The 25,259-nt window shown below is 40.6% G+C and overlaps 6 protein-coding genes and 1 long non-coding RNA gene across 7 annotated transcripts; 5 read left to right on the top strand and 2 right to left on the bottom strand.

Annotated features, from left to right (window-relative positions):
• The first annotated feature begins 2 nt into the window (after positions 1-2).
• LOC140800712 (UDP-glycosyltransferase 73D1-like) lies at positions 3-1,725 on the top strand. Its single transcript, XM_073155506.1, has one exon. It carries the CDS (start codon positions 78-80, stop codon positions 1,566-1,568), a length of 1,491 nt encoding a protein of 496 aa, XP_073011607.1. The 5' UTR covers positions 3-77; the 3' UTR covers positions 1,569-1,725.
• A 2,244-nt stretch (positions 1,726-3,969) lies between these two features.
• Positions 3,970-5,077, top strand: LOC140801448 (uncharacterized). The gene is made up of 2 exons (XR_012111457.1): positions 3,970-4,693; positions 4,831-5,077. It is a non-coding gene; the product is annotated as an uncharacterized lncRNA (long non-coding RNA).
• Positions 5,078-5,410: 333 nt separating this feature from the next.
• On the bottom strand, positions 5,411-8,457 carry LOC140801447 (probable metal-nicotianamine transporter YSL10). Its single transcript, XM_073156571.1, has 6 exons — positions 7,856-8,457; positions 7,589-7,752; positions 7,395-7,492; positions 7,186-7,320; positions 6,825-7,014; positions 5,411-6,749 (listed from the first exon to the last, which is right to left on the bottom strand). The coding sequence occupies exons 1-6, from the start codon at positions 8,340-8,342 to the stop codon at positions 5,640-5,642; spliced, it is 2,184 nt and encodes a 727-aa protein (XP_073012672.1). The 5' UTR covers positions 8,343-8,457; the 3' UTR covers positions 5,411-5,639.
• A 2,206-nt stretch (positions 8,458-10,663) lies between these two features.
• LOC140800848 (gibberellin-regulated protein 11-like) lies at positions 10,664-11,615 on the top strand. Its single transcript, XM_073155742.1, has 3 exons — positions 10,664-10,925; positions 11,003-11,030; positions 11,287-11,615. Exons 1-3 carry the CDS (start codon positions 10,824-10,826, stop codon positions 11,466-11,468), a joined length of 312 nt encoding a protein of 103 aa, XP_073011843.1. The 5' UTR covers positions 10,664-10,823; the 3' UTR covers positions 11,469-11,615.
• A 3,309-nt stretch (positions 11,616-14,924) lies between these two features.
• On the top strand, positions 14,925-17,388 carry LOC140801003 (2-methylpropanoate--CoA ligase CCL4-like). Its single transcript, XM_073155982.1, has 3 exons — positions 14,925-15,195; positions 15,634-16,702; positions 16,804-17,388. Exons 1-3 carry the CDS (start codon positions 14,998-15,000, stop codon positions 17,196-17,198), a joined length of 1,662 nt encoding a protein of 553 aa, XP_073012083.1. The 5' UTR covers positions 14,925-14,997; the 3' UTR covers positions 17,199-17,388.
• A 302-nt stretch (positions 17,389-17,690) lies between these two features.
• Positions 17,691-21,391, top strand: LOC140801002 (probable metal-nicotianamine transporter YSL8). The gene is made up of 7 exons (XM_073155981.1): positions 17,691-18,128; positions 18,649-18,812; positions 19,165-19,262; positions 19,374-19,508; positions 19,627-19,816; positions 19,974-20,651; positions 20,731-21,391. The coding sequence occupies exons 1-7, from the start codon at positions 17,777-17,779 to the stop codon at positions 21,160-21,162; spliced, it is 2,049 nt and encodes a 682-aa protein (XP_073012082.1). The 5' UTR covers positions 17,691-17,776; the 3' UTR covers positions 21,163-21,391.
• Positions 21,216-24,761, bottom strand: LOC140801105 (endoglucanase 13-like). The gene is made up of 8 exons (XM_073156106.1): positions 24,552-24,761; positions 24,156-24,368; positions 23,857-24,057; positions 23,620-23,709; positions 23,375-23,539; positions 23,160-23,283; positions 22,914-23,077; positions 21,216-22,815 (listed from the first exon to the last, which is right to left on the bottom strand). Exons 1-8 carry the CDS (start codon positions 24,759-24,761, stop codon positions 22,438-22,440), a joined length of 1,545 nt encoding a protein of 514 aa, XP_073012207.1. The 3' UTR covers positions 21,216-22,437.
• Positions 24,762-25,259: the final 498 nt, after the last annotated feature.

The following is a 25,259-nucleotide window of genomic DNA, read 5'->3' as shown; positions in this document are numbered from 1 at the left end:
TCTTTCGATCTCCTGATCACTAGTTAATTAGTGCAAATCTTTGCTCAACTACACTCCAAAGTCCAAACCAAACGAAAATGGAGATCACAAACAGCCCCAACCATCACAACCTTCACTTCATTCTAATCCCATGGCTCGCCCCGGGCCACATGATTCCGATGATCGATATCAGTCGAGTGCTCGCCAGCCATGGCGCTGCCGTCACCCTCTTCACCACACCGGTGAACGCCGCCCGTATCAAGCCGACCATCGACCGCCTCTCCGCCGACAACATCCCAATAAAATTCGTCCCCCTCCGCTTCCCGGCCGTCGAGGCTGGCTTGCCGGCCGGCTGCGAGAACATGGACAGCATCCCTAATAGGGCCCTACTCTCCAATTTCCTCAACGCAGCTAAGCTCCTTCGTGGGCCCATGGCGCAATATCTTCGCGATATTGCGCCTAGGCCCAGTTGCATCATTAGTGGCACGGTCCATTCTTGGGCCCCCGAACTCGCTCGCGAGTTCGGAGTCCCTTGCTTCTTCTTCCAGGGATTTTGCTCGTTCTCACTCTTGTGTTGCCATAATCTTTACACTTCCAAGGTTCACGACGCTGCATCCTCCCCAACTGAGCCCTTCGTGATCCCAGACTTACCTTTTGAGTTCAAGATTGCAAGGAAGCAGCTGCCAGCTCAGTTCCAATTGTCACAATTTTCATACCTTGTGGAAGAGCAAAGAAAGGCCGAATTGGCTGCTGATGGAGTGGTAGTTAACAGCTTCGAAGAGCTCGAGCCAGGCTGCGCCGAATTGTTGAGGATTGCGTCCGGGAAGTTGGTTTGGTCCGTTGGACCCGTTTCTCTCTGTAACACGTCGAAATCGGACTTAGAGGAGAGAGGCGACAAGGCGTCCGTTGACACGAACGAGTGCATCACTTGGCTCGACTCCAAGAAACCTCGTTCCGTGATCTACGTTAGCTTTGGTAGTACCACGGACGTCTTCCAACCCAAGCAGCTGACGGAATTGGGCCTGGGCCTCTTAGCTTGCAAGTGGTCGTTCATTTGGGTCGTCAAGGATGGTGAATTATTCTCGCCGGACTTTGAGGGGTGGCTGCACGAGAATTTCGAGGCGCGGGCCGACGGCAAGTGCCTTCTGATAAGGGGATGGGGGCCGCAGGTGATGATCTTGTCGCACCGGGCGGTCGGCGGATTTCTGACGCACTGCGGGTGGAACTCCACCCTGGAGAGTGTGGCAGCCGGTGTGCCAATGGTGACCTGGCCGTTGTTCGCGGAACAATTCATGAATCAGAAGTTAATTTTAGACATCCTCCGCATCGGAGTTCGGGTCGGGGACGTCGACACGGCGGTGGAATGGTTGGGTCTGGCGAATGACAGTGTGGCGGTGTGGAGGGAGGATGTGACTAAAGCTTTGGAGAGTCTGATGGACGGAGGAGAGGAGGGAGAGGAGAGAAGGAAGAGAGCTGAGGAGTTGAGAAAGAAAGCAAAGACGGCTATTGAGAAGGGTGGCTCTTCTTATTTGAAAATGAAACACTTGATGCAGTTCGTGGATAATTACAAAGCTGGAACAAATGCTTAGATGCGGATTACAAGGTTGACACTTTTTATTGGTTTTAAGTTGTTGGATTTGATCATTATTGATGTTATGTTCTTTACTTTGTAACCAATTTTATATATCTTTTTTATTTGTTATTGAATAAAAGCAATCCATGAAATATAGGAAACAAAATTAAAAATATTCAAAGTATGTAATTGTAATTATCGCACAGTATAGTGAGCCCACTTGGAAGAAAAAAAGAGAGAAAGAAATGGGTCCCACCGTCGCGCAGCAACCTTGGCGACGAAATAAGTTCGCGGAAAAGCCGGAGAGCGGCTTTTGCTACGCGGAGACGTTTCCGCGAACATCGCGGCCGTCATTCCAATCGGTGATGGAGGAGGGCTGAGACCGGAGCTCGGCGGTTTCGGGAAAGCAAACGAACCGTTCTCACACAGGCGATATATACGATCCTACGGTCGACACGTGTCGACGAATCAATCGTCTTACGGACTCCTCGCTCGGCTCTCTCCAACCTTATCCCTGACATCTTTCTCACACTCGTCCTCGTTTTCATCGTATAATTAGTCTTTGTAGTTTCCTTTTAAACGTTTTCTTCATTCTATGGATTAGTAAAGATGGTTGATAATTATATGGATAATAATCTTTCAATGCCCAAAGGAGTAATCACTATAGATTTAGGATTTGGTTTCTAAACCAATCCTAAATCTACCATGTTTGATAATTTATGATCGATTGTAGTACCCCCCCCTCTCTCTCTCTCTCTCTCTCTCTATCTGTTGCCATTAAATACTACTTGGGTGGCATCCCTGGGAACTTCGTTGGACGTCAGTCCACTAACTCCCCCACCACCATAACTCCCTGCCCACCCGATCCACCGCTCTGTCACGTGCTCGCGAGCGCCCTTCCCCGAATTCATGGGAAACGAAAGGACACGCGCCCCGCGCCCATTCGGAGACTCCCGTCGAGCATGTACGGCGAGCGGTATCCGAACCGCCCACCTCCTCCTCTTCCTCCTCCTCCTCCTCGTAGTTAATTAGCCTCGTCTCCCATCTCCCTATATAAATAGCGACAAACTCCTCCTATTCCTTGTGATTCTTTTTCTTATTATTATTCTCCTTGTTCTCGTTCTTCCTCCTATGATTGAGTTATCCAATATGTCAAGATCATGGCCATGTTCTCCACAGGCTTTCTTGAACTGTGGACTCTGTACGTGCATGACTGTTGATAGTTCAAGAAAGTCCTTGGAAAACATCACAGATCTTCTTCAACAAGAGCTACCAAAGCAATAAGGTTTGGAGATATATATATATATATACAGTCTTTATTCTCATTAATGCTCATGTTAATTACTTTAGTCTAGAGAAGATTGTTAATTTACAAGTGTAGATGATTAAATTTTGCAATAAAATTAAGGCGAAGGGAGGGGAAGAAAAAGAATAGTTTCTTTTGGGGAATGGGCATGTGAGCTCCTTTTAGCTGCCTCCAATGGCACCGGCAAGAGCAATGTTGCCAGGGATACTAGAAAGATACAACTGAGAGAATGTGAAGAAAGGACAGAGAAAGCTCATGTGAATCTTTCACAGAGGGAATGAGACACCTTTACAGCTCAAGAACAATCAAATGGTCCATGCTAGGAATTTTTTTTAATTATTTTTTGTCTTCTTTGCCACACTAATTGATGCCCACTAATCCATCTATCCCCAGTTACCTCATCTTGTAATACGAAAGTTTACCGCATCTTTTTTTATTAACTTAACGCCGATTGTTATTCCTCTATTCTAGTACTGCGGCCAAATATATGTATGAATAAGAATAAAGTTTAAAGTTAGTATAGCACTAATTAAGCTTAAAGTTGCAATATTTATTCAACGTAGAAAATATATACAATATGGAATAATGGTAGATGAGTTTAGGGCAACTAACACATGCATGGCCCGACAAGAAGAGCTGGAAAAGAGGTAGGAAAGGCACAAAATAAAGTGAATCGATTAGAGATAGTTTAACCAACACATGGGTTGAGAGCGAAAGAAAGCCAAAAGGACCACAAGAAAGCCTTTCTCAAATTGCGACAAATAACTGAGATCTTCATCTCCTTGGCCTATTTTATTTATTTAGTTATATATATATATATGTGTGTGTGTGTGTGTGTGTGTGTGTGTGTGATGCTCATCAAATCTACTTTAAATTGACATTAGAACATTTTTATTTTTTTTATGATCCCTAAACTATGACTCAAGTAGAAAAATGGTACGCTTTTTTTTTTTGGATAGATTAGATAATTAGGATGATTCTTCTAAGAAATGAATCCAACAAGCTCAAATAGTATATAGCGTTGTTATGGAAAATTTATGAAACCTCTGTCATGGACAGATGAGTTTTAACTACTGATTAGCCAGTTTAAATTAGCATATTTTAAAGCAATTAAGTACGACACTTTAAATAAGTATTTATGATACAAAATCTTATGTAAAATAGTAGATAGTAATTTTCTAATGAGTATAATAACTGGACAAAGAATTTAACCGAGGACTACTAATTGGCACATGCAGCAATTAGCCAAACGGGTTCGGACCCGGTAACCAATCCTGACCAAATCCAATCTCACATTCTTACAACCGCCTCCAATCACGGCTGCACGAAACTTCTCCTCCCATGGGGCGTCTCATCACGTACGAACCGGTACATTGAAACACGGCGTCTCGTCATTGGCTGCCCACACGTGTGGGAAGTTAGGGTACGCGACCCCCGGTAAAGTGGTCAGTTACCGTCAGTTTCGTGCAGTTGGTTATTTTTCCCCCTTCCTCTATTTAAAGAGGGGTCGGCCCAACTCTTGCTTCTCACCCTCACACTAAAACTTTATCCTTCTCTCTCCTCTTCTATCTCTCTCTACTTTCCTTTATTTTTTTAGTGGTAGGTTTTAGATCTTCGCACTCTACTTTGGTTGCGGAGAAGAACAAGATTATGGATATGCTTTCCACAGGCTTTCTTGAACAGTGAACTTATATGGTTTTTGCTTCTTTTACTGTAACCTTCTTGGATAAATCTCAAGGAAGATGAGGTGAAAGAAGTATTGCCTTATTGTTGATTGTTTGAGAAAGTCTATGGAAAACATGGCCAGATCGTGCTATCAATTTCAAGAAATATAGGTATGTTTGTTTGCCTTTCTCTTTTGATATTTTGATAGATTTAAAAGCTGAATTTTAATGGCTCCAGTTCTAATTGTAACCTTTTCAATTATAAAAAAAACTGATTTCTTTCAACCTGCATCATTGATTGCTTTCAGATCTCGTTGAGATGGATTCGGACAGTCTTAAAAATCCTCCATGTCAATTTAAAATCATGCCTTGTTGTTGTTGGTTATTAAAAAAAAGATCATGGAAAGCATGAACAGATCTTGTGATCAAATGCGAGAAGTATAAGGATATTTGTTTCAATAAATTTATATTTATGCATGAGGAGAGAGCTAAATTTTGGTGGCTCCACTTGTAATTGGAATATTGTAAATATGAAAAATGCTTTTTTTGCGTTAATTGATCTTGAGAGGAATTTGGGAAGTATAAATTATACCTCATATAATTTGTTACAGGAAGGGACAGTTGGTAAGATTAAAACTAATGATTTTATTAAATAATTTGCTTATTATACCCTCTTTCCTTTTCCTCCCACAAAACAGAAATAAAATTGTGAAGATATTTTTTTAATTGCAATTGCCATTAAGTTGTTACCTACTAATTAGTTACAATCTCGCAAAGATTTCTGCATACTAATTTATAACTTTCTTAATTTATTTTATAGCACGCTCGTTAATTAAAATTTTGGGAGAAAAATGAAAGGTTAAGATAGCAATTCATCCTTCTAAACAATTCAGTTCAAACGCCAACATTTGATTGGACAAATGAAAGTAGAATCTCTGGTAGGTAGAGGAAAAAAACTATTTCATTACAAAATATTCATCAGGAAGATTAAATACAAATTCAGCATACAAGGAACAATAATTCCCACTTGAACGGTTCACTCTATGCTTATTCTTCTAAACACTAAATCAAGATATAGCTAATTCAAACTATATCAATTTATTCTTCAGCTCAACTGCTAATTCAAAGTTTGGAGGAAATCATCGACTTTGCTATTCATCCTCCTTGACAAAAACTTCATACAAATCGGTGGATTTACCTTTGCAAGGGCAAGCACTGACTGTGGCAAAGTCCATATTCCATCACCACATATCAATCCAGAAGCCACAGGAGGTGCAAATGCAGCAGCATTCACCTTGTCCACACATTCCCACACGAACAAGATTAAGCTTCCTATACACATATCAATTGCGAAATAAGTTCCCAAATAGAACGGTATTGCCATCGCCATCGGTAAAGGGATAAACCTCGCCACTTTCTTCCCCACAGCATCTCTTATCAAGTTAATGAGAACAGCAGCAGCAAAGAAAATGTAACAAAGTGTAAGACAGTGCCTTGGCAACGAGGAGAATCCTTCAACTCCAAGTATTGCCATGTTACGATAAACAAGCGCGTTCGGTGATGGGTACTCTGTTCCAGGAATGCCGATATCTTTGAAGGCCTTGAAGAATAACCAGAAGACTGAAGGGGCGATGACACAGCCCATGGCAGTGCCAATCACCTGGCTAATGAACATAGACTTTGGAGATGCCAATGTCATATACCCTGTCTTGAAGTCCTGAGTAAGATCTGAAGCAGTAGACACAATACTCATCATGACACCGCATGCCGCTAGACCAGCGAGAACACCACCATGGGCAGCTCCAGCCCATGCACCGATGGTGAAGATCGCAAGCTTACCATAAGTTGAGGCAAGGGACCAGTCTGTAAGACCACAACCATATGCATTGCAGAAGGCTAGAACTGGCGCAATGATGTATGTGATCAGGACATAGTACCATTTCAGTTGAGGGAAGATGTGAGGGAGAGTTATAATGGAGACAGCAGCAATGGCGACATAGCCCCCAAATGCAACTGGATTTGGGATCTGATCCTTGAGAAAGAGCGCAGTACGACGGCGGTCATCGAATGACATTGAGACATTGATGAGGCTACCTTCTTCTGAGAATGGTACAGTTGCTCTGCCTTTGCCTCGTACATGGGACATGAATGCAGAGATTGTGCGGCCTAAGACCTTGAAGAAGTTGTAGAGGCCATCACCAAGGATCAAGGCAATGGCTATGAAGACCTGAATTCAGCAAATAAATTCTATGGCTTAGAAAACATAATTTAGTCTAGAAATGCAATATTTTTTGCATATTACCCGATAGCCTTGCAAACCATGAAGACTGGTGGAAGGCAGATCTGCCGAGTACCAGTGACCTTTCTTTGCATCTATCAGAGGCCACATGATTCCCCATGAGATTATGCCTCCCAAAAGAACAGAGATGTTAACAAGGTATGGACAAATCATTCCAACACCTACATAAGTTGCTGAAAAATCAAAATAGAACCTGCATCAAAGTGAGTCAGATCAGCAATTCAAGTTTCATTCTTTAGTGTTACATACTTACGTTTCTATTTAAGAAATAAATTGCTATACAATTGGAATTGCATAGAGGAAATTACTTGTACATAGCATTAGAAGGTAGTCACAATAAAATTGAGGGGTTTGTAGTAATTACTTGTTTCGATAAGCTTCAAGTCCTAATGAAGGAAAGGCTAGAAATCCACAGTCATCGCCGCCGGTATAAAACCACTGGAAAAATCCCCAGAAAAAGCTTAGCAGGAAAAACTTGCCCAATGTTTTCACTTGCTTCCTGAGATAACAATGCATCAGATATAATGTAAACGAACAAATAAAATTGTGACTTTTAAGAATATTTGATGTTACTTGGCTAATTTAGCACCCTGGGGAGTGTGGAAGCTATTAATCAGGTGAGCTGTAGCAGTGCCACTGGGATATATTAACTTGTAGTCAATGATCATGATCTGAAGAAAACAAAAAAGAAAAAGAAAAATCAAATAAGCTCATTGTAGATTACTACTATATATGAACAATTGTATCTTGGTAGGAAATCTGTATACCTTTCTCAGGGGTACAAGGGAGAACAACCCAAGAAAACTAACAACAAAGAGGAAACCAATCATCCATCCTAACTTTGGATCCTTGATGTCTTGTGCATCGTTAGCTTCTGTCGATTGCTTCGCAATGGTCTCACTCATGGCGAAAAGGTAACTTCCAAAACCCCCTGAAGAAGATCGTTGTTGGAAATTTAGCTTCCCGAGGGGCTCTTTTGAAAAAAAAAATTTAAAAAGGAGAGGTTATTATGTAGAGGAAGGAAGTGAGGTTACCGCTGAAGGCGATGCCGGAGCAGGCGACGACGCAGGTCTGAATGACGGTGTTCTCCTGGCGGGTGAAAGGTTGCTTAAGCGCACCGCACTTCTCGAGAACCTTCGTCCAGGTGCGCACGAAGAAGAAGCCGAGGAGGCCCGCAGAGACGTTGAGGGAGGGGATGATACCGGTGGTGAGGTTAAGCTTCATCACGATGACGCTAAACATCGCCCCCAGGAGTAAGCTCACCGCAAAGGCCCGCATCGTCAACTGCTCCCTCCACGTCGGCACCTTCTCCCCGTCGAACGCCCTCTCGATCGAAAGCGCCTCCTCGCCGCCCCTTTCCTCGCTCGGCCCATCTCCGCCGTCCGGTACCCGGTCCTTCGGCGATCTCCGCCGCAGATCGGCGCCGCGGTCCTCCGCCAATGGGACCGCCTTGTGATTCTCGTCGTCGGGGACGAGGCGGCCCTGCTCGTCGGCTGCCTTCTTCTCGGTGGTGTCCTCCATTGCGAGTGATGATGTTATCCGGGAAAGTAGGGATAGAATAAGAGGGGTGGAATAAGGGGAGGTTGAGAGAAGAGTGGGGAAGCGGGGGGTTGCTTATTCCTCTATCCTCGGGAATCTCAACAGCTATCGGCTGGTCTTTCTTGGGAATCTCGATATCTATTTACGTGGGTAGGATAAAATAGGATGGATTGTAGAATAAAGTCTTGGGCACCCTACAATGTCCCCTTTGTCATATATTTATGAAATCCACTCAATCTATACACATTTTACTTTTCTTCTCCATTTTTCATATTTCCTGCATCTACTAATACAACGGTCTTCGAATATGTACAATTTTTTTTTTATCAATCAGAATATAGCAAAATAAATTATATCGACTATCTTTCATGGATTATAGCTTATTCGTGTATATATCACACTGTTCTTAAATATCTATAAAAAAATTTAATCGCTAATAGATAAATAAATCACTTTGTTAAAACTTTGTGAACAATGTATAATAAAAAAATAACAACTATTTTTATAATAAAATATGATCGTCTTATTGGTATTAAATTGATGAAATCTAATGGGACCTAACAGATCAATTTTATGAAAATATTAATTTTACTAACTAACAAACTATCAAAAAAAAAAATATTTAAAATACATTTATAATTCCAAGTGCTACTACAATAACACTAATTTCCAGAGCTAATAAGTTATTTGGGGACTTTGAAAAGTACCTCTATCAAGACCAGCAGAGATATTCTTCCAAACGGATGATCAGGGGGCGTTATATTCAACGTGAGAATATAACAATGATTGCTACATAAAAGAAACAGAGAGAAATTTTTTGAAGTTCCTCCACGTGTGTACTAAGAAACCCTTTGACGTCCGGGTCCCACTCGTGCTCTTCTTATGTGGGTCAAAAATACCGGGTGCTTATAAAATAGGTATTGGAGGGTCCGATTACTCCGGTTAAATTGGGGTGCGGAACGTTGGAACCCCAAGAGAGTGAGCCTTTCAAGGAAGGATGTTAGTTAGAAGATTTAAAAATTAAAAAAAAAATTAAAAAAATTTGAATATGACTCGGAGGTCATTCCGAGTTAACAAGATTTCGTCTACTAGAGCCTAGCATTCATATTGGTCTCGGGTTAAGAGCTAAAGTATTTTTTAATTAAATTAAATGATATTTTCCATAGCTTATGGGATGGATTTAAGATATTATTTCAGATCTGTCTGTGAATTATCGCTAACAAGGCTTTAATTGCATTGGTAGAACAGGTGAGAGATCGGTTCAGGAAAAATGTTGCAATTCAGGCAGAGGAGAGACTACCCAATGCTCAGGCAAGAGAGGAAAAATATATACTTTAATCTTTGGAAGACACATGAATAAGGTAAAGGTTTTCCCAACATGCTTAGATCAAGAGAGGTTTGGAAGGATAGGTAGTTGTTTAAAATCTTCATACTTTAGAAATGAGAAATATTTGAAAGGAGTGAAGTATAGAGCTCTTTCATTTTCAAAAGAAAGAGAGCCATTTTATTCAATTGATTGCTTGTCCCTATTGCAAGTACATTGTCCATTAATACACTTGGCCCATGACATATGGGCCCAGACCCATTCCTAAGTGTTTTTAACAATGGCCCAGATTTTGGTTGGATTAGTTTATAGTTTTATACCCATAACCCCATATAATGGTTAGTTTAGAGTTGAGCATAAAGTTCATCCCATATTTTTATATAAGGCTTAGTCTACTCTAGAAATAAGGTTAATTATAAAAGAGATATTCTTCTTTATTATTATTAAAATAAGTTATTTATTTTAAAAATAATTATTTTTATATTCACTTATATTCTAAAATGAGGGTATAATAATTATATTTAATATGATATAAAGTAAATTAAAAGATGAAAATACTTTATTTTTTATAAAATTATTAGAAATACTTAGATATAAAATAGGTTGATGAGATAGATTTTAAAGATAAATTAGTCATTGAGTTAGTATATAATATTACATATAATTTTGATTAAAAAAATTATATTTTATAAGAAAATTATTATGGTATTTACTTATTATTCTAGAATAAAGAATAGTATTTTAAAATTTAAAAAAAAAATTTATTACTAAAGTTGAACATGACTAAAGTTATAAACCCAAAGAAGTGCCACTTCTAACTTTATATCACAACCAATACAAAAGGTGTGCACTATTCTACTAGCCCCCAAGGCCCCAACTCCAAAGCAAGAAGCTTCGTGAGTCCACCAGCTATGTCCTTAGCTGTAACCCATTCCAATGGCGATGATTATATATATGTATATATATAAAATAAAGCTATGAAGCTTATCTACATGATCCTTTTGAGTTGTATATAAAAACGTAAAACGTTACCTCTTCTTGAATGCTCTACTCACGAGCTAGTCACGAGTAGTATCGATCCTTCTTCTTCGTTATATATACAGAGAACGCACACACCTTCTTCCTCTATAGATAGAATCATGGCTTCTTCTTCTCGAGTTCTTCTTACTTCTCTCCTCCTCTTCCTCCTCCTCGCCATTTCCCTCGTAGAATCTCGCCGAGTGATGTTCAATACCCAAATGGTAATTAGCCAAACACTTTGCTATAAAATCTTTGTTTCTGTTCTTAGGATCTAACTAATGGAGTTTATTACTTGCAGTTAATGGATGGAGGATCCGCCAATATGGGTAAGCGTGATCACTTCACCCTAGTTTTTTATTATTATTATCATTAATACATTATCGTAATGACCGTAATACCCAATAGCAGTTGTTAGATTTAATATAACTTAGTGTGTTCTATAGATAATAAATAAAAATGTAGGGTGTTAATAATAATAGTAATAACTAAAATAAATGGTTGTTTTGTACGTGTTTTCCTATTTTTTGGAAGTTTAAGGGGTTGAATTGCAAAAAGGGCAAACTAAGTTTGTGTCATTATCAGATTGCGGAGGGTCCTGCGCGGAAAGATGCAAGCTGTCGTCGAGGCCCAATCTTTGCAAGAGGGCTTGTGGGTCTTGCTGCAAAAAGTGCAGCTGCGTGCCACCTGGCACGTATGGGAACTACGAGATGTGCCCTTGCTATGCTGCCATTACTACACGAGGAGGACAAAGGAAATGCCCTTGAGACTTAAAAAGAGACTTTGAGAAAGAGGTTCATGTGTATATTTGCTTTGCTTTGCCTTGTTACTACTACTTTAGTACGAACGATCTGTGCTAAGTTATGCACGTGTATGTTTTTCTTTTAAAATAAAAGACTATATTAAGAGCTGAATTGAATTGCAGTGCAGAAGGGTAACTCTCGTTACGAAGTACATCCCAAGTCTAAGCTCTTATTTTACACTTAAGTCAATCTGCAGCTCCATTCGCTTACCTAAAAATTTAAGTAATTTTATAATTTTTAAAATTGTTAATTAGATTTTTAATATCTTCAATGATGGTAATAACCAACACAAAACAATTACTTTTAATCCAGACATGCAATGCTACTCAATCCTTCCTTAATTGCAATGGCTTTAGCAATCAAGCCAGATTTGTAAGGGAAGCAACGAGCACCAGACTGGTGTCCGTTGATAACTTTGTGCGTGAACAAGTGAATATAATGTTAGAATTGCAATATATGTATATATTTATATATATATATATATATATATATATAGTTGAATTTAAACAAGCTCTCTTATCTCTATATTTTCCCCATAATTAGGCCAAAAAAAGATGGAAATAGAGTATGTCCCACCGTGATGTTGGACGTGTGTCAGTCAATTGATTACACTATAATGCAATTAAGACAATTATATGTACAAAATTAATAATGCAATTAAGATAATTATATTTACAAAATTAATAATGCAATTAAGACAATTAGATGTACAAAATTAATACCTTGGCGCACGTTCTGACGCATATGTCTAGACTATGCAGACAGGAATAAGTTTGTAACTAATTTTAAACTTAGTTTCATCTTAAGCAGGCTCGATAAAACTCAAAACTAAATAATTAATATTATATAACTTGTGATTAATATGTACTTTTAGATTAAGATCTAAATGCTCCTAAGGTTTGGAGTTAAAAATTAGAACCTAAAGCCTAATTCCAGACTTGATTTAAACTTCATTTAGCTTGAACAGACTCAATTTAGGCTAAAAATTATTAGGTAATTGACTCATTTAGTTCGAACTAAGTCTTGTCAAAGCTTGGCTTGATTGCACCCGCACTATACCCGACACTATTATAACCGACACTATAATGCAATGATAGAAAATGTTTCAATTCATAATAGGTCATAAGTTCTAAGTGTTCATAAAAAAAATATAATAATAGACTATATATGTGTAATAATAAAAAATACAAATAGAAGACAAGATGCTAATTTTTAAATTAAAAACAAGTTCGACTAATATTTATCTTTTGGTACCAGTTAGTTTGCAGTGTTTTTCCAAACAATAAGGTCCAAGAAAAAGGCCTCAAAATGTGTGAATAATGGTTAGTAGGTTATGAGATGTAATTATCCATATTATCTAATTAGACAACTCCTCATTTCAATTGCACCAAAAAGCACAAGTGCTACAATATTACCTCTTAAGCATAGTAGACAGCCAGACTGAGATTGAGATGTTGACCATTCAAGAAAGGTGACTAAAAGTTTGCAAGAAAAGTCTCAAATCTGAGTAACTAGAGATAGACAACTTAAGTTTCCCAAGTCATAAATGTACTACTTTTCGTTGCAAAGACTCGTGTCTTTGGATCTATTTGCAAATCTATACTACCTCTTACTGGAGATTTTTGAATAAGTCATGGTAAAAGCCCACCAACGACGAAAGAATGGGACTCAATTGCAAGAAAAATGCTCCACTCTTTCAATAGCCACGTTTAAAGCAATGGATATTCTTTCGTTTTCGTTTTCTTTTCTTTGACTGATGATGATATATTGTTGATCTCATTTGACTATTTATATTTCATAAAATTTTTAAATGACATCCTATAAATTAGTAATTTTATTATTCGCACCTCGTCCCTAATAAGCTATTTGTAATTTATTCTCTCTTTTTTACTATAAATTTTAATCGTCTATAACTTTAACCTAGCATCAGCTGATAAAATAAAAATAAATTCCTTCCGAGTAAAATACATCTCATTTAACTTTAAAATTAGGTCACTTTAATCGTAAAATATTTATTCAAAGGTTTAACTTATTTATATAGCAATTGCCTATTTAGAAAATAATATTAATTGTTTGGTTATTCAAAATAATATATAAGTATTAAATAATAAATCGTCTATAGAGTATGAAAGATAATAAATGCAAAATATAAGATGCTTTTTAAAATTTATAAATTTCTATTTAATCTATTTATCCAATCGTATCAGTGCTCTAGATGTTGTCATGTTTTCCGGTTTGAGTATAAATGCCTTTGAATCCAACTCAGCTGATCGGAGAAAATGACCAATATTTCTTTATCGGAAACTATGGAATTTATTATCATTATTTTTATTCTTATTTTTCTAAGTATGCATACTGGTTGTTGTTGGAGACTTTCCTACGTTGTTTACTTGTCTGGTCGTGACTGCAATTTTTATTATTATTAATGATTAATTAATAATTAGATTTTTTTAAACTAAATTAATTAGAATATATTGCTAAACATTATCTGTTTCAAATGCTAACAAGTTAAGTATTTTCTTCTTATACATAAAATATTGATCTCATTAACAATCTATCAATATTTTATCTAAAAAAATTTATTTTATTAACTTATGAATATAATCGTTGAACTTATTAGTATTTTTTATATAAAAATAAAATATTAATTTTATTAATAGGTACAGTAAACACAGACCTCTTTAATATTAGGCATAGAATCGATCAATTTCCATACACAAAAAGAAAGTCAGAGCTAGTTTGATCGTAAACTCTTAATAATACGATTAGAATTAACGTTTCTTTTCCAAGTCGTCTTACGTCGAAACGCATGCGTTGAAAAGTATATAAAATGGAGTATAATTACATCTCTGATCAACCTTATCGATGAGGAGGAGCCTACCTGGATCACGATTTCTCTTGAAAAATATCGTTCTTAATCAATTATAAATTTATCTTGGGTTAATTACGAGAAAACAAAATTAGTTTCTATTCTAAAGGACCACCTATTTTTTACATCCTATGTAGATTTAAATCTAGAGGTTAATTTTTTTAACCAACTGTTAATAAATTAAATTAACTACAGGTGCACAATAATCTTAACACCATTAGCTAAAATTAAATTAAAATTAAAATGCATGGATTAAATAATAATATTTATTGATAGGATATCAACGACAATAAAGATTAAAAAAATGTCTACATATATAGTTAAATATAGTAGTTGAAGACCACCGGCGTCATAACGACGGTCTCATTGGAGACCAAATGTCTACAGATAGCAATAAACTAATATGCAAACCACGTTTGAGAGAAGCTTCGTTCTCAGATTAATTACTATTTTCCCAACTCTTTTACCGGTGATTATCTTTCTAAGTTCAAAGTCCGACGTACTAACTCTTATATAAAGCCCATGCAATCCTCCTCTTTCTTCTCCAGGAGTACACAAATAACAAAGAGAATTAAAGGGGAGGGGGAAGAAGAAGAAGAAGAAGAAGAAGAAGAAGAGAAAACTATGGATATGCTAGGAGCTAACCCGGCCAACAGCAGCCCTCTTACTCCTCTCGCCTTCCTCGAGCGCACCGCCGCCGTCTACGGTGACTGTCCCTCGGTAGTCTACAACCGCACCGTCTTCACCTGGTCGGAAACCTACCGCCGTTGCCTTCGCCTCGCATCGGCCCTTGTCTCCCTCGGCATTTCCCGCCGCGATGTGGTAATTAATATATGCATAACGCAATTTTGTCGATGACCATCTGCATTTTAGACATATTGCACAAAGCTACTTTAGATATTATTTGTTTTTGCAAAACTACCCCTATATTATGGGGTTTTTACAGTTCGAACTCTACTTCTCGCTTTTTCTAAACACGCTCCGACCTTTTTAACTAAAATATATAAAAAGAATTTGAGTACGGAAATAGTTTACTATTAAAACTAAAATTTTTAAAATTTTAACAGTAAACATAATAGAGAATAATAGAATATGTTTGAAAGAATGATTATACGCTAGTAGCCTAGTGCTGATGAGAGATAGTGACATGTAAATAAATACACCTGAAAGAGGAGGAGCTAATTTGTAAATATGCAGATCAAGATTTGGGGGTGATTATTTTGCAAAACAAACCACGGTCTAATACGTTAAAATATACAGGTGTCAGTGATGGCCCCGAACGTCCCGGCCCTGTACGAGATGCACTTCGGCGTGCCGATGAGCGGCGCCGTCCTCAACACCATCAACACCCGCCTCGACGCCCGCACCGTCTCCGTCATCCTCCGCCACGGCGGCTCCAAGCTCGTCTTCGTCGATGTCCAACTCCTCCCCCTCTTCCGAGAAGCCCTCCGCCTCCTCCCCGCCTCCCACCCCCATCCCCGAGTCATCCCCATCGAAGACCCCTCTTTAGATAATCCCAACCTCTCCCTCCCCTCCTCCTCCCTCACTTACGAGAACCTCCTCCAAACGGGCGACCCGGCGTTCACCTGGATCCGACCCATCAGCGAGTGGGACCCCATCGTGTTAAACTACACCTCGGGCACCACGTCAGCCCCCAAGGGTGTCGTTCATTGCCACCGTGGCATATTCGTCGTCACCGTCGACTCCCTCATCGACTGGCCAATGCCGAAGAAGCCAGTGTATCTATGGACGCTCCCCATGTTCCATACCAACGGCTGGAGCTTCCCTTGGGGCGTCGCCGCCGTAGGCGGCACCAACGTTTGCCTCCGCCGCATCGACGCCGGCATCGTTTTCGAGGCGATCAGTCAACACAAGGTCACGCACATGTGCGGCGCGCCGGTGGTGCTCAACATGCTCGCCAACGCGCCGGAGTCGGTGAGGAAGCCTCTCCCGGGACGGGTGAGTATTCTCACCGCCGGCGCCCCGCCGCCTGCGGCGGTGCTCTTCCGCACCGAGGCGATCGGGTTTGATGTCAGTCATGGGTATGGGCTGACGGAGACCGGCGGAATATCGACGTCTTGCGCGTGGAAGGGAGAGTGGGACCGGTTGCCGGCGACGGAGCGCGCCCGGCTTAAGGCGAGGCAGGGGGTGCGGACGCCGCTGATGACGGAGATCGATGTGGTCGACGGCGAAACGGGGAAGGGAGTTAAGAGGGATGGTGTCACCATGGGGGAGATCGTTCTCCGTGGGGCGCCGATCATGTTAGGTTATCTTAATGACGAGAAGGGGACGAAGGCGGCGATCAGGGACGACGGCTGGTTCTACACAGGTAATAATAATAAATTAAAAGACTATTTTTTAGCTCGCTGTGGTATCATATCTAGATAAAATTCTTAAACTGATAGAGAATATGGTGTAAATCATTTACAGGCGATGTGGGAGTGATGCACCCTGACGGGTACCTGGAGATCAGAGACCGGTCGAAGGACGTGATCATAAGCGGCGGCGAGAACATCAGCAGCGTGGAAGTCGAGGCGGTGCTCTACGGGCACCCGTTGGTGAACGAGGCTGCGGTGGTGGCGCGGCCGGACGAGTACTGGGGCGAGACGCCGTGCGCGTTCGCGAGCTTAAAGGAAGGGGTGGCGGAGGCGCCGACGGAGGCGGAGGTGATCGGGTGGTGCCGCGAGCGGATGCCGCACTACATGGTGCCGAAGACGGTGGTGTTCAAGCCGGAATTGCCGAAGACGTCGACGGGGAAGATACAAAAGTACGTGCTCCGGAACTTGGCCAAGAACATGGGTCCGGCCATGAAGAGCCGGATGTGAAGGATTGCAACACGTGCGCATGTATGTGTTCATAAGTGCCTCTTTTGAGTTGGAGTGCCACATCATCGTTTGTTGATTTTAATATTCAATAAAGTTGTCGTCTGAGGTAACTTTGTTTTAACTGGTGTAATATTAGTTTCTTTTTTTCTTTTTACTACTTGAAAGAAATACCATCATTTGGCAATCTCTATACGAGTCTGGAGAAAATAGCATCTCGGCTGGCACTGGCGACCATCTTCTCCGTTAACTAATTATTAGTTACAAAACGAACCTTTTATAGAATTTCCCCCATTTCAACAGTAAATTCAGAGATAAACCCTCCATAAATAAATAAATAAACAACAAATATAATCCCTAATATTAAACAAAACAAAGACCGAAGACCAAGTCAACCCCTGCATCACGGATCACCGTCTATCACATGAATCTCCCACGTCAAAAACATAGCTCTACTAAATAAAACCTCCTCTTGTAACGAAGTAAACCGACCCATCTGTCTCTTTCTCTCTATCCCTCTCCATTTGAATAAAGGAATCGCCTCATTGCCTCCTTGGCCTCCGTTGGGAGAGGTGGTGGGTATGGACAGCACCGGTGAACGAGAGGGGAGGAAGCGGGGCCTCGACGAGCCATCCTTGGAGCAGCTTTTCGAGAGCAAGGAGGTGCCCAAATGGAGAGAGCAGCTCACCGTCCGGTCATTCGTCGTCAGCCTCGCGCTCGGGTTCTTCTTGACCTTCATCGCCATGAAGCTTAATCTCACCACCGGTATCATCCCCTCCCTCAACGTCTCCGCGGGCCTCCTCGGCTTCTTCTTGGTCAAGACCTACACGAAGGTTCTGGAGAAGACCGGGATGCTTAAGCAACCCTTCACACGCCAGGAGAATACCGTCATCCAGACCTGCGTCGTCGCCTGCTCCGGCATCGCTTTCAGTGGTAAAATTTTGATACTTTTTGGTTGGCTATAGATTTAAAGTAGGGTTTAATGAATCGGAACTAAATAGCAAACGGGTAATTTTAAATTTTTATATACGTTGCCTAATTTGCTCAAATTTGCATGTTAAATTGAATTTTTTTTATTCCATATCATTGATTGAGAATTGAGGTATCTGATAACTCACCGACTTATGTGTTTTTAAAGCTTAACTTAAGTTGTTAGAGAATTTTAGTTTTATGTTTTATATCTAACACTCATTTTTGGGCTTAGAGATATTTTGATATGAACTTGACTTAGATAGGTTAAAATATAGTACTTTTAAACGGCAAATAGGTTCTGGCAAAATTTGAAGTGAGGATATCTATTCTGATACCATGGCAAATCATCAATTGCTCTAAAACTTAAACTTTTATAGTTGTCAGGGAGTTAATAATATCATGTAAACAAAATTTAAGTTTACCTTTTTCTTGTAAAAGAAAATATTTAGTTCAATTTTTCTCAGAATTCTTATATGATCAGGTGGCTTTGGGAGTTATCTACTTGGGATGAGCAAGAAAGTAGCCATTGATTTTGACCAAGCCAATGATGTAGTTAATGTCAAAGAGCCATCTCTAGGTTGGATGATTGCTTTCCTTTTCCTAGTCAGCTTTCTTGGCTTGTGCTCTGTTGTGCCTTTGAGGAAGGTAAACTTACATCATCAATTCACTTTATGTATCATTGCTCTGTTCCAGAATTACAAAATACCAATTCCTATGGGCCTAGTCTTCGCCGTATCTTTTTGGTTATATATGTTTTAATATCATGAGTAATATTCTGTTTAGGGAACCCAAGAGCCTATTTTTCTGCAAGAGTTTTGCAATGCATCTGAGTAGGGTTTTAGAAGTAGAAACACAATTTTGCACATTGTATCGTGGTTCTTCTGGACACAGCCAATTTGTCGAACCGTGTGAAATCTGTGTGCATTTTGTTATATTTTAGCCTGCCGGCTGCTAGATTGCTGAATTCTGAAACAATTCTGATTATTTTGTTTCTTAGATCATGATCATTGGGTACAAGTTAACGTATCCAAGTGGGACGGCTACAGCTCACCTGATCAACAGCTTCCATACTCCTCAGGGAGCCATCCTTGCAAAGCAAGAAGACTTTTTACTTTGTTCTTGTAGTTAATTTTGAATAGTATTTTAGAGTTGTGATTTTTAACTACAATTTCCTTTTTTCTTTTCTTTATCTGTGGTTAATTCTAGACAACAGGTCTCTCTTCTTTTCAAATCCTTTACTGCTAGCTTTCTATGGTCTTTCTTCCAATGGTTCTACACTGCAGGAAAGGACTGTGGGTTCACTGCCTTCCCCACTTTTGGCCTCAATGCATATGAGAACAAGTAAGGGCTTGAGCACCAATGCATCACCATATAAGTAACTTTTGAAATTTATATAATAATAAAGATCCATTCTGCTAAATTATCTTTGATTGATTTCCACCCAAAATATATCCTGCAGATTTTATTTCGATTTCTCAGCAACATATGTGGGTATGGGAATGATCTGCCCTTACATGATAAACATTTCTCTGCTACTTGGTTCTCTCATCTCTTGGGGGATCCTCTGGCCTTACATCAATAGCAAGAAAGGAGTTTGGTATGATGCTGCTCTCTCTGACAGCAGCTTGCATGGCCTCACAGGATACAAGGTAACCTGCCCATTAATTCTTCACTGTTTTCAGAATAAAACACTAAAAATAAGGCTACCATTAAGTTTTGATGGTAGTTAGTGAGATAAGAGTAAGAGATCATCGGTTTGTGTCCTAATAGATGTATCTGTTAATAATAATTTTTTATGTGAAACAGGTGTTCATATCCATATCGATGATCCTCGGCGACGGCCTCTTCCACTTCCTGGAAGTCCTCTTCCGAAGCACCTATGACATGTACAACAAGCGTCGCCAGCGTGAAACTGTCGTGCCGTTCTCCTCCGAACAATGCTTTCCCGACCACCCCGCCATCAGCTTCGACGACCGCCGCCGCACCAATGTCTTCCTCAAGGATCAGATCCCGAACTCGATAGCCTTCATCGGTTACATCCTTCTCGCCGTCATCTCCATCATCGTCGTCCCCTTCTTCTTCCCCCAGCTCAGGTTCTACCACATCGTCGTGGCCTACCTCATCGCCCCTATCCTCGCCTTCTGCAACTCCTACGGCTGCGGCCTCACCGACTGGTCCCTGGCCAGCAGCTACGCCAAGCTCGCCATCTTCATCTTCGGCGCATGGGCCGGCATCGGCAGTGGCGGCGTCGTCGCCGGACTCGCCGCGTGCGGGGTCACCATGGGCATCGTGTCGACGGCGTCGGACCTTATGCAGGACTTCAAGACGGGGTACCTCACCCTAGCCTCCCCGAGGTCCATGTTCGTCAGCCAGATCATCGGCACCGCCATGGGTTGCGTGATCAGCCCCGTCGTGTTCTGGATCTTCTACAAGGCGTATCCCGTCGGAGATGCCGATTCCGAGTATCCCGCTCCCTACGCCAAGGTTAAATCCACCCGTTATAAATATTTAACGTTAACTAACAGTTGAAATAATTTAACTAACAATGCATACCATATTTCAGGTCTACCGAGGGATTGCGCTACTAGGAGTCGAAGGCTTCGCATCTCTCCCGAAGCACTGCCTCAGCTTCTGCCTCGTCTTCTTCCTCTCCGCCTTCAGCATCTGTGCGCTGAGAGAGGTAGCGAAGTACAAGGACTGGCAGATTCAGAACTACGTGCCGAGCGCAATGGGCTTGGCGGTGCCCTTCTACTCGGGCTCCTACTTCGCCATCGATATGTGCGTGGGGAGCTTGGTGTTGTTTGCGTGGGAGAAGGTGAACAAGCGGCAAGCCGACCTTTACGCGCCGGCGGTGGCGTCGGGGATGATATGCGGGGACGGCATCTGGTCGCTACCGTCGTCGCTGCTGGCGTTGGGGAAGGTGCAACCGCCCATTTGTATGAAGTTCTTGCCCCGGCTTAACGATGCTAATTTGGACACGTACTCGAGGGGCTGAAGTAGCGTGGCTGTTTAGGTTTTGCTGGAGTACCTGGGTGGCTGCAATGGGAGTATATATATATATATATATATATATATGTATAATTGATTTGATGATTTGTTTTTGAAGGAAAGAAATCATAATGTAAATATTTTGTCACTTACCAAATTGTAACTGTTAATCAATTATTAATTGAACTGTAAAAAAAAACTTAATTATTTTTTGCGAATTTATACGGTTACAATTTTCTCTTAAATGTTCAAAGAGTAAATAATAATTTGCTCTTTATAATTCTACTACATGGCTACATACTCAATTATTAATTAACTATTTTTAATTTAACCCTTATATTTTCTATAAACACCGAGAGATATACTCTGTACCATTGTCATCACTGGATTTTTAAAAGCCATCCTAATTCCCAACCAAGGTGATTTTACGGTTTAACTAAAAAGAAAGAAAAAAAAAATATAATGTAAACTGAAATAAATACATAAAATAGAGTGCAAATTTAAAATGTCTGTATAATATACAGAAAGTCTCTTTTAACCCATGAGTTCTTCTTTAAGAAGAAATTTAACTCATAAAATTACAGTCAAACACACAAGAACTCAAAACTCAAAAAGACTCAAAAGATGATACTTAACCAAATCATATTTCTTACAGAATACAAGGGAAATATGTTCCAATATACCAAGTGAAACAGAATCTCTCTTGATATGGAAGCTCTCATAACAAATCAAAAAAGAGAAGGAAATAAATCTCCAATATTTAAACATCCAATCTCCACCGTTGCTCACTGACTCAGTGGTAGGTAACAACTGAAACCTTAGCTTGAGGTCCACCCTGGATATAGACAAAGGTGAACTGCGAGCCTGGATTCAAGACTTTGAGCCATGGAGGGAACACATACATATACTTCTCTACTGCAGTAAGGCCCCATAGAGGTCCTGAGAGCTCTTTAATTTTCAATTTAAGGTATGTAATTGGCTTGCCGCAGATGTTCTTGCCGGTCACCACGTGGCGGTAGTACTCCGTGCCGTTGGCCTTCCACGTGTCGCTTATCGAGTGGATGAATTCAACAGCTTCATCTGAAAAGTATTTCAGAAAAGAACAGTTGCATAACTATATAGACATATATATATATATATATATATATATATCAAAGACGACTTTGATCAAGTTTGACATCACTCACCACTTGGTGGTGAAGATTTTGTTGACTGATAAGAGGGAGGAGGAGAATTGCCTGCAGAGAATTTTAACACTCTATTGAGCAATTACAAGATTGAATTAGAACACAAAACGCCGACTGTTATGCAGAAAAAATCCTTCACCTGAACCTTCTGCAAGGCAGCCCAATCTTGCGAAAAGTCCCACAAGAGGAGCATTCCCAACCAGAGTCGGCTCGGTGTGCTGATAGTTCCGGCGGTCGTCGACGAACACATCGTTTGCGTCTGGGCCTCCGACGAGGGCTCCAAGGATGACGTTCGGGTCGGCGTTCGGACTGTCGTACCACTTCTCGAATCCTTCGATGCATCCGACCTTGGAAGGGAGGCTAGAAATGGATGGAATTGAAGCACCTCTGTGGTGTACACGAGTAGGAAAGCTGCCTCCATAACCAACCAAGTAGCTCATGGACTTAGGATTGTTGCCAAGAATGTAGTCAGCCTGATTTATTTTTTTTCAGAATTATAAAGACAACCAGTAAGTAAATAGCATTCATGCAATGTGAATTCAGAGGACTTTGAATTGTTGAAGTAGCACACCTGAGATTGTGCGAATTTTAGGATATCTGAAGGTTGAACTTGGCCATCTGGGCAATTGAGCTGACCATTTAATGGGGCTAAATAATCAGAGTAGACAGACATAAGGAATGCAGCAGAGGTCACATACTGCATGTTGTTCCAATCATCAAAATACAAAAGACCCCCTGTGATCGACCATGCATTAGTATCAACTTTCAAATTTAAGTTTTGGAAACAGAAAGGCAAGCTTGACATAGATTTGGTAACCTGGAGTCATCTTGACGTTGTTGCCACTGTTCTTCTGAAGACATGCGCAGAGGAAGAACTCGGCTTTCGCCTGATACTGCTTGAGAATCGCGGAGTAGGATTCGCTTCCGCCCTGAAGAAGTACCTGAAGGCAAGCAGTGCCAATTCAGAACTGTCATCAAGTTGCAAAGGGAATACAAACTCAAGGACTAATTTATGCAATTCACATGTACTACCTTTGTGAGGAGGACTTGCAAGCCTGCATATTTGTTGTCCCAGGAGAACTCTGTGACAGCCCACCCAGTTCCACCAAAGGACGCAGCATTCTCAGTTACATAGTTCAAGTAGTACTGGTCATTGGTTGCTTGAAACAACCAAGCAGCAGCCCATAACAACTCATCCTACAAACAAAAATTTCATCACAAAAGTGCAACAAATCAAGCTATAAAAGACGAAGAAATCTCAGTCTGAGTTCTCTTACATTATAGCCACTTGCAGAAGGGTAGAACTTCTTAACACAATGCAGCGATTCGTCGTACCGACCCCGGAATGTGTCAGCGAAGGTGAACAACTATAACAAACATTAAATTTAGTCTCTTTGCATGCATATATCAATATGTGAATGCTACTGTTAGCTCACCGATTACTCTTAAAAGTTTAATCCGTTCTAACAACATCTACAACTATTAGTATAACTTAAGGTTATGAAAATCTTAACCTGTTTTGCGTGCAAGAGGAGCAACTTGGAGTAGAAAGAATCATAAGGCCCAAAAGCTCTCGAAGCTGCAGCAAGAGCAGCAGCTGTCTCTCCGGCGACATCCGAGCCGGGTTGGTCGGGGCTAATCTTGAAGGCGGTCCTCGGCGTTGTCATGTCTTCTGCCCTCTCCCAGCATAGGTGATCACTATCCCCATCTCCAACCTTTTAACAAAGACCATGAGAAGTATCAAACTAAGAGGTGATAGATAGGAGAAGAAAAGTATTGAAAAAAACATTGATGAATTCGATTATATAATTACCTGCACCCAGAGGACATTAGGTTCTCTGTGAGCTCTGATGAAGTAGTCAGTTCCCCAGCGGATTGCGTCCAAGGTGTACTTGAGCTGGTTGGAAGTGGAAAGCTCCGTCTCGAATTCGATTACGCTCCATGAGAGCATCGTCACGGCGAAGGCCATCGGCAATCCGAACTTGACATGATCACCGGCGTCGTAGTAGCCTCCTACCAAGTTCACCTGCAGGAGAAGATTTTTAATGCCGCTGATATCCTTCAGATTACTCTTTTAACTTGTATACATTTAAACCTTAGTAATTTGGTACACAAAAAGATATATATGAATACCCTTAGTAACTTTTGAGGGGTAAATACATAAATAATAGATTTAAGAAGGGTGTACATGAAAGATAAAGACCCTTACCCTTTGCTCGAAACCATCGGTGAGAGCGGAATCGCCGCGCCATTTGACGCGCTGATCGTCGGGAAGCTTCCCGGATCTCTGGGCCTCAAAGAACAGAAGACTCTTCTCCAAGGCGTCCTTGTAGTCGAACGCGCCGGCCTCGATGGCCGAGCCGATGAGCACGAGAAGCAGTGCGGCTGCTAAGGTGGCTGACTTGGTTGACCTCGCCATGGCTCTACCTTTACTTGCTTCTCCGAATCCGATGCTGAAACTAAGCTTGGCCGATGTCTTTTATAAGAGCTGGGATCGATGAGGTGTAGAGAGACGAGGAAGATGGCGGGCACGTTCGTAGTCGTTAAATTTAGAGCCATGCACGTCGAGAGGATTAAAGAAGGGGATAAGAAGAATATGTAGGATGATCTAATAGAATGTTTATATAGTATCAGGAATGCACGAATTTTAATGGTTGGTGGGCATCACATATGTCAACGACCGACCTGGGGCTTTAATTTGCTTTATTTTAGTAGTAATTTTCTAACCGTTACATTTAGACTATATTAAAGATTAAATACTTAAATTTAAAATACAAAGAGGTAGACTTAAAATCGAGCAAGGGAATCAATTGTAATTTGCCGTATAACTTTTGAGCGTAGAAATTATTTATAAAAATAGTACTCTAACAAATGTACCATGTATCAGTAAAATCATTAATAAAAATCAAAAATATAT

This window comes from Typha latifolia, chromosome 14 (assembly GCF_019914945.1).
Source record: "Typha latifolia isolate L0001 chromosome 14, TyphaL0001v2, whole genome shotgun sequence".
NCBI classification, from domain to species: domain Eukaryota; kingdom Viridiplantae; phylum Streptophyta; class Magnoliopsida; order Poales; family Typhaceae; genus Typha; species Typha latifolia.
Note: the sequence above shows the minus strand (reverse complement) of the source record. Positions and strands in the feature narration are given on the sequence as shown.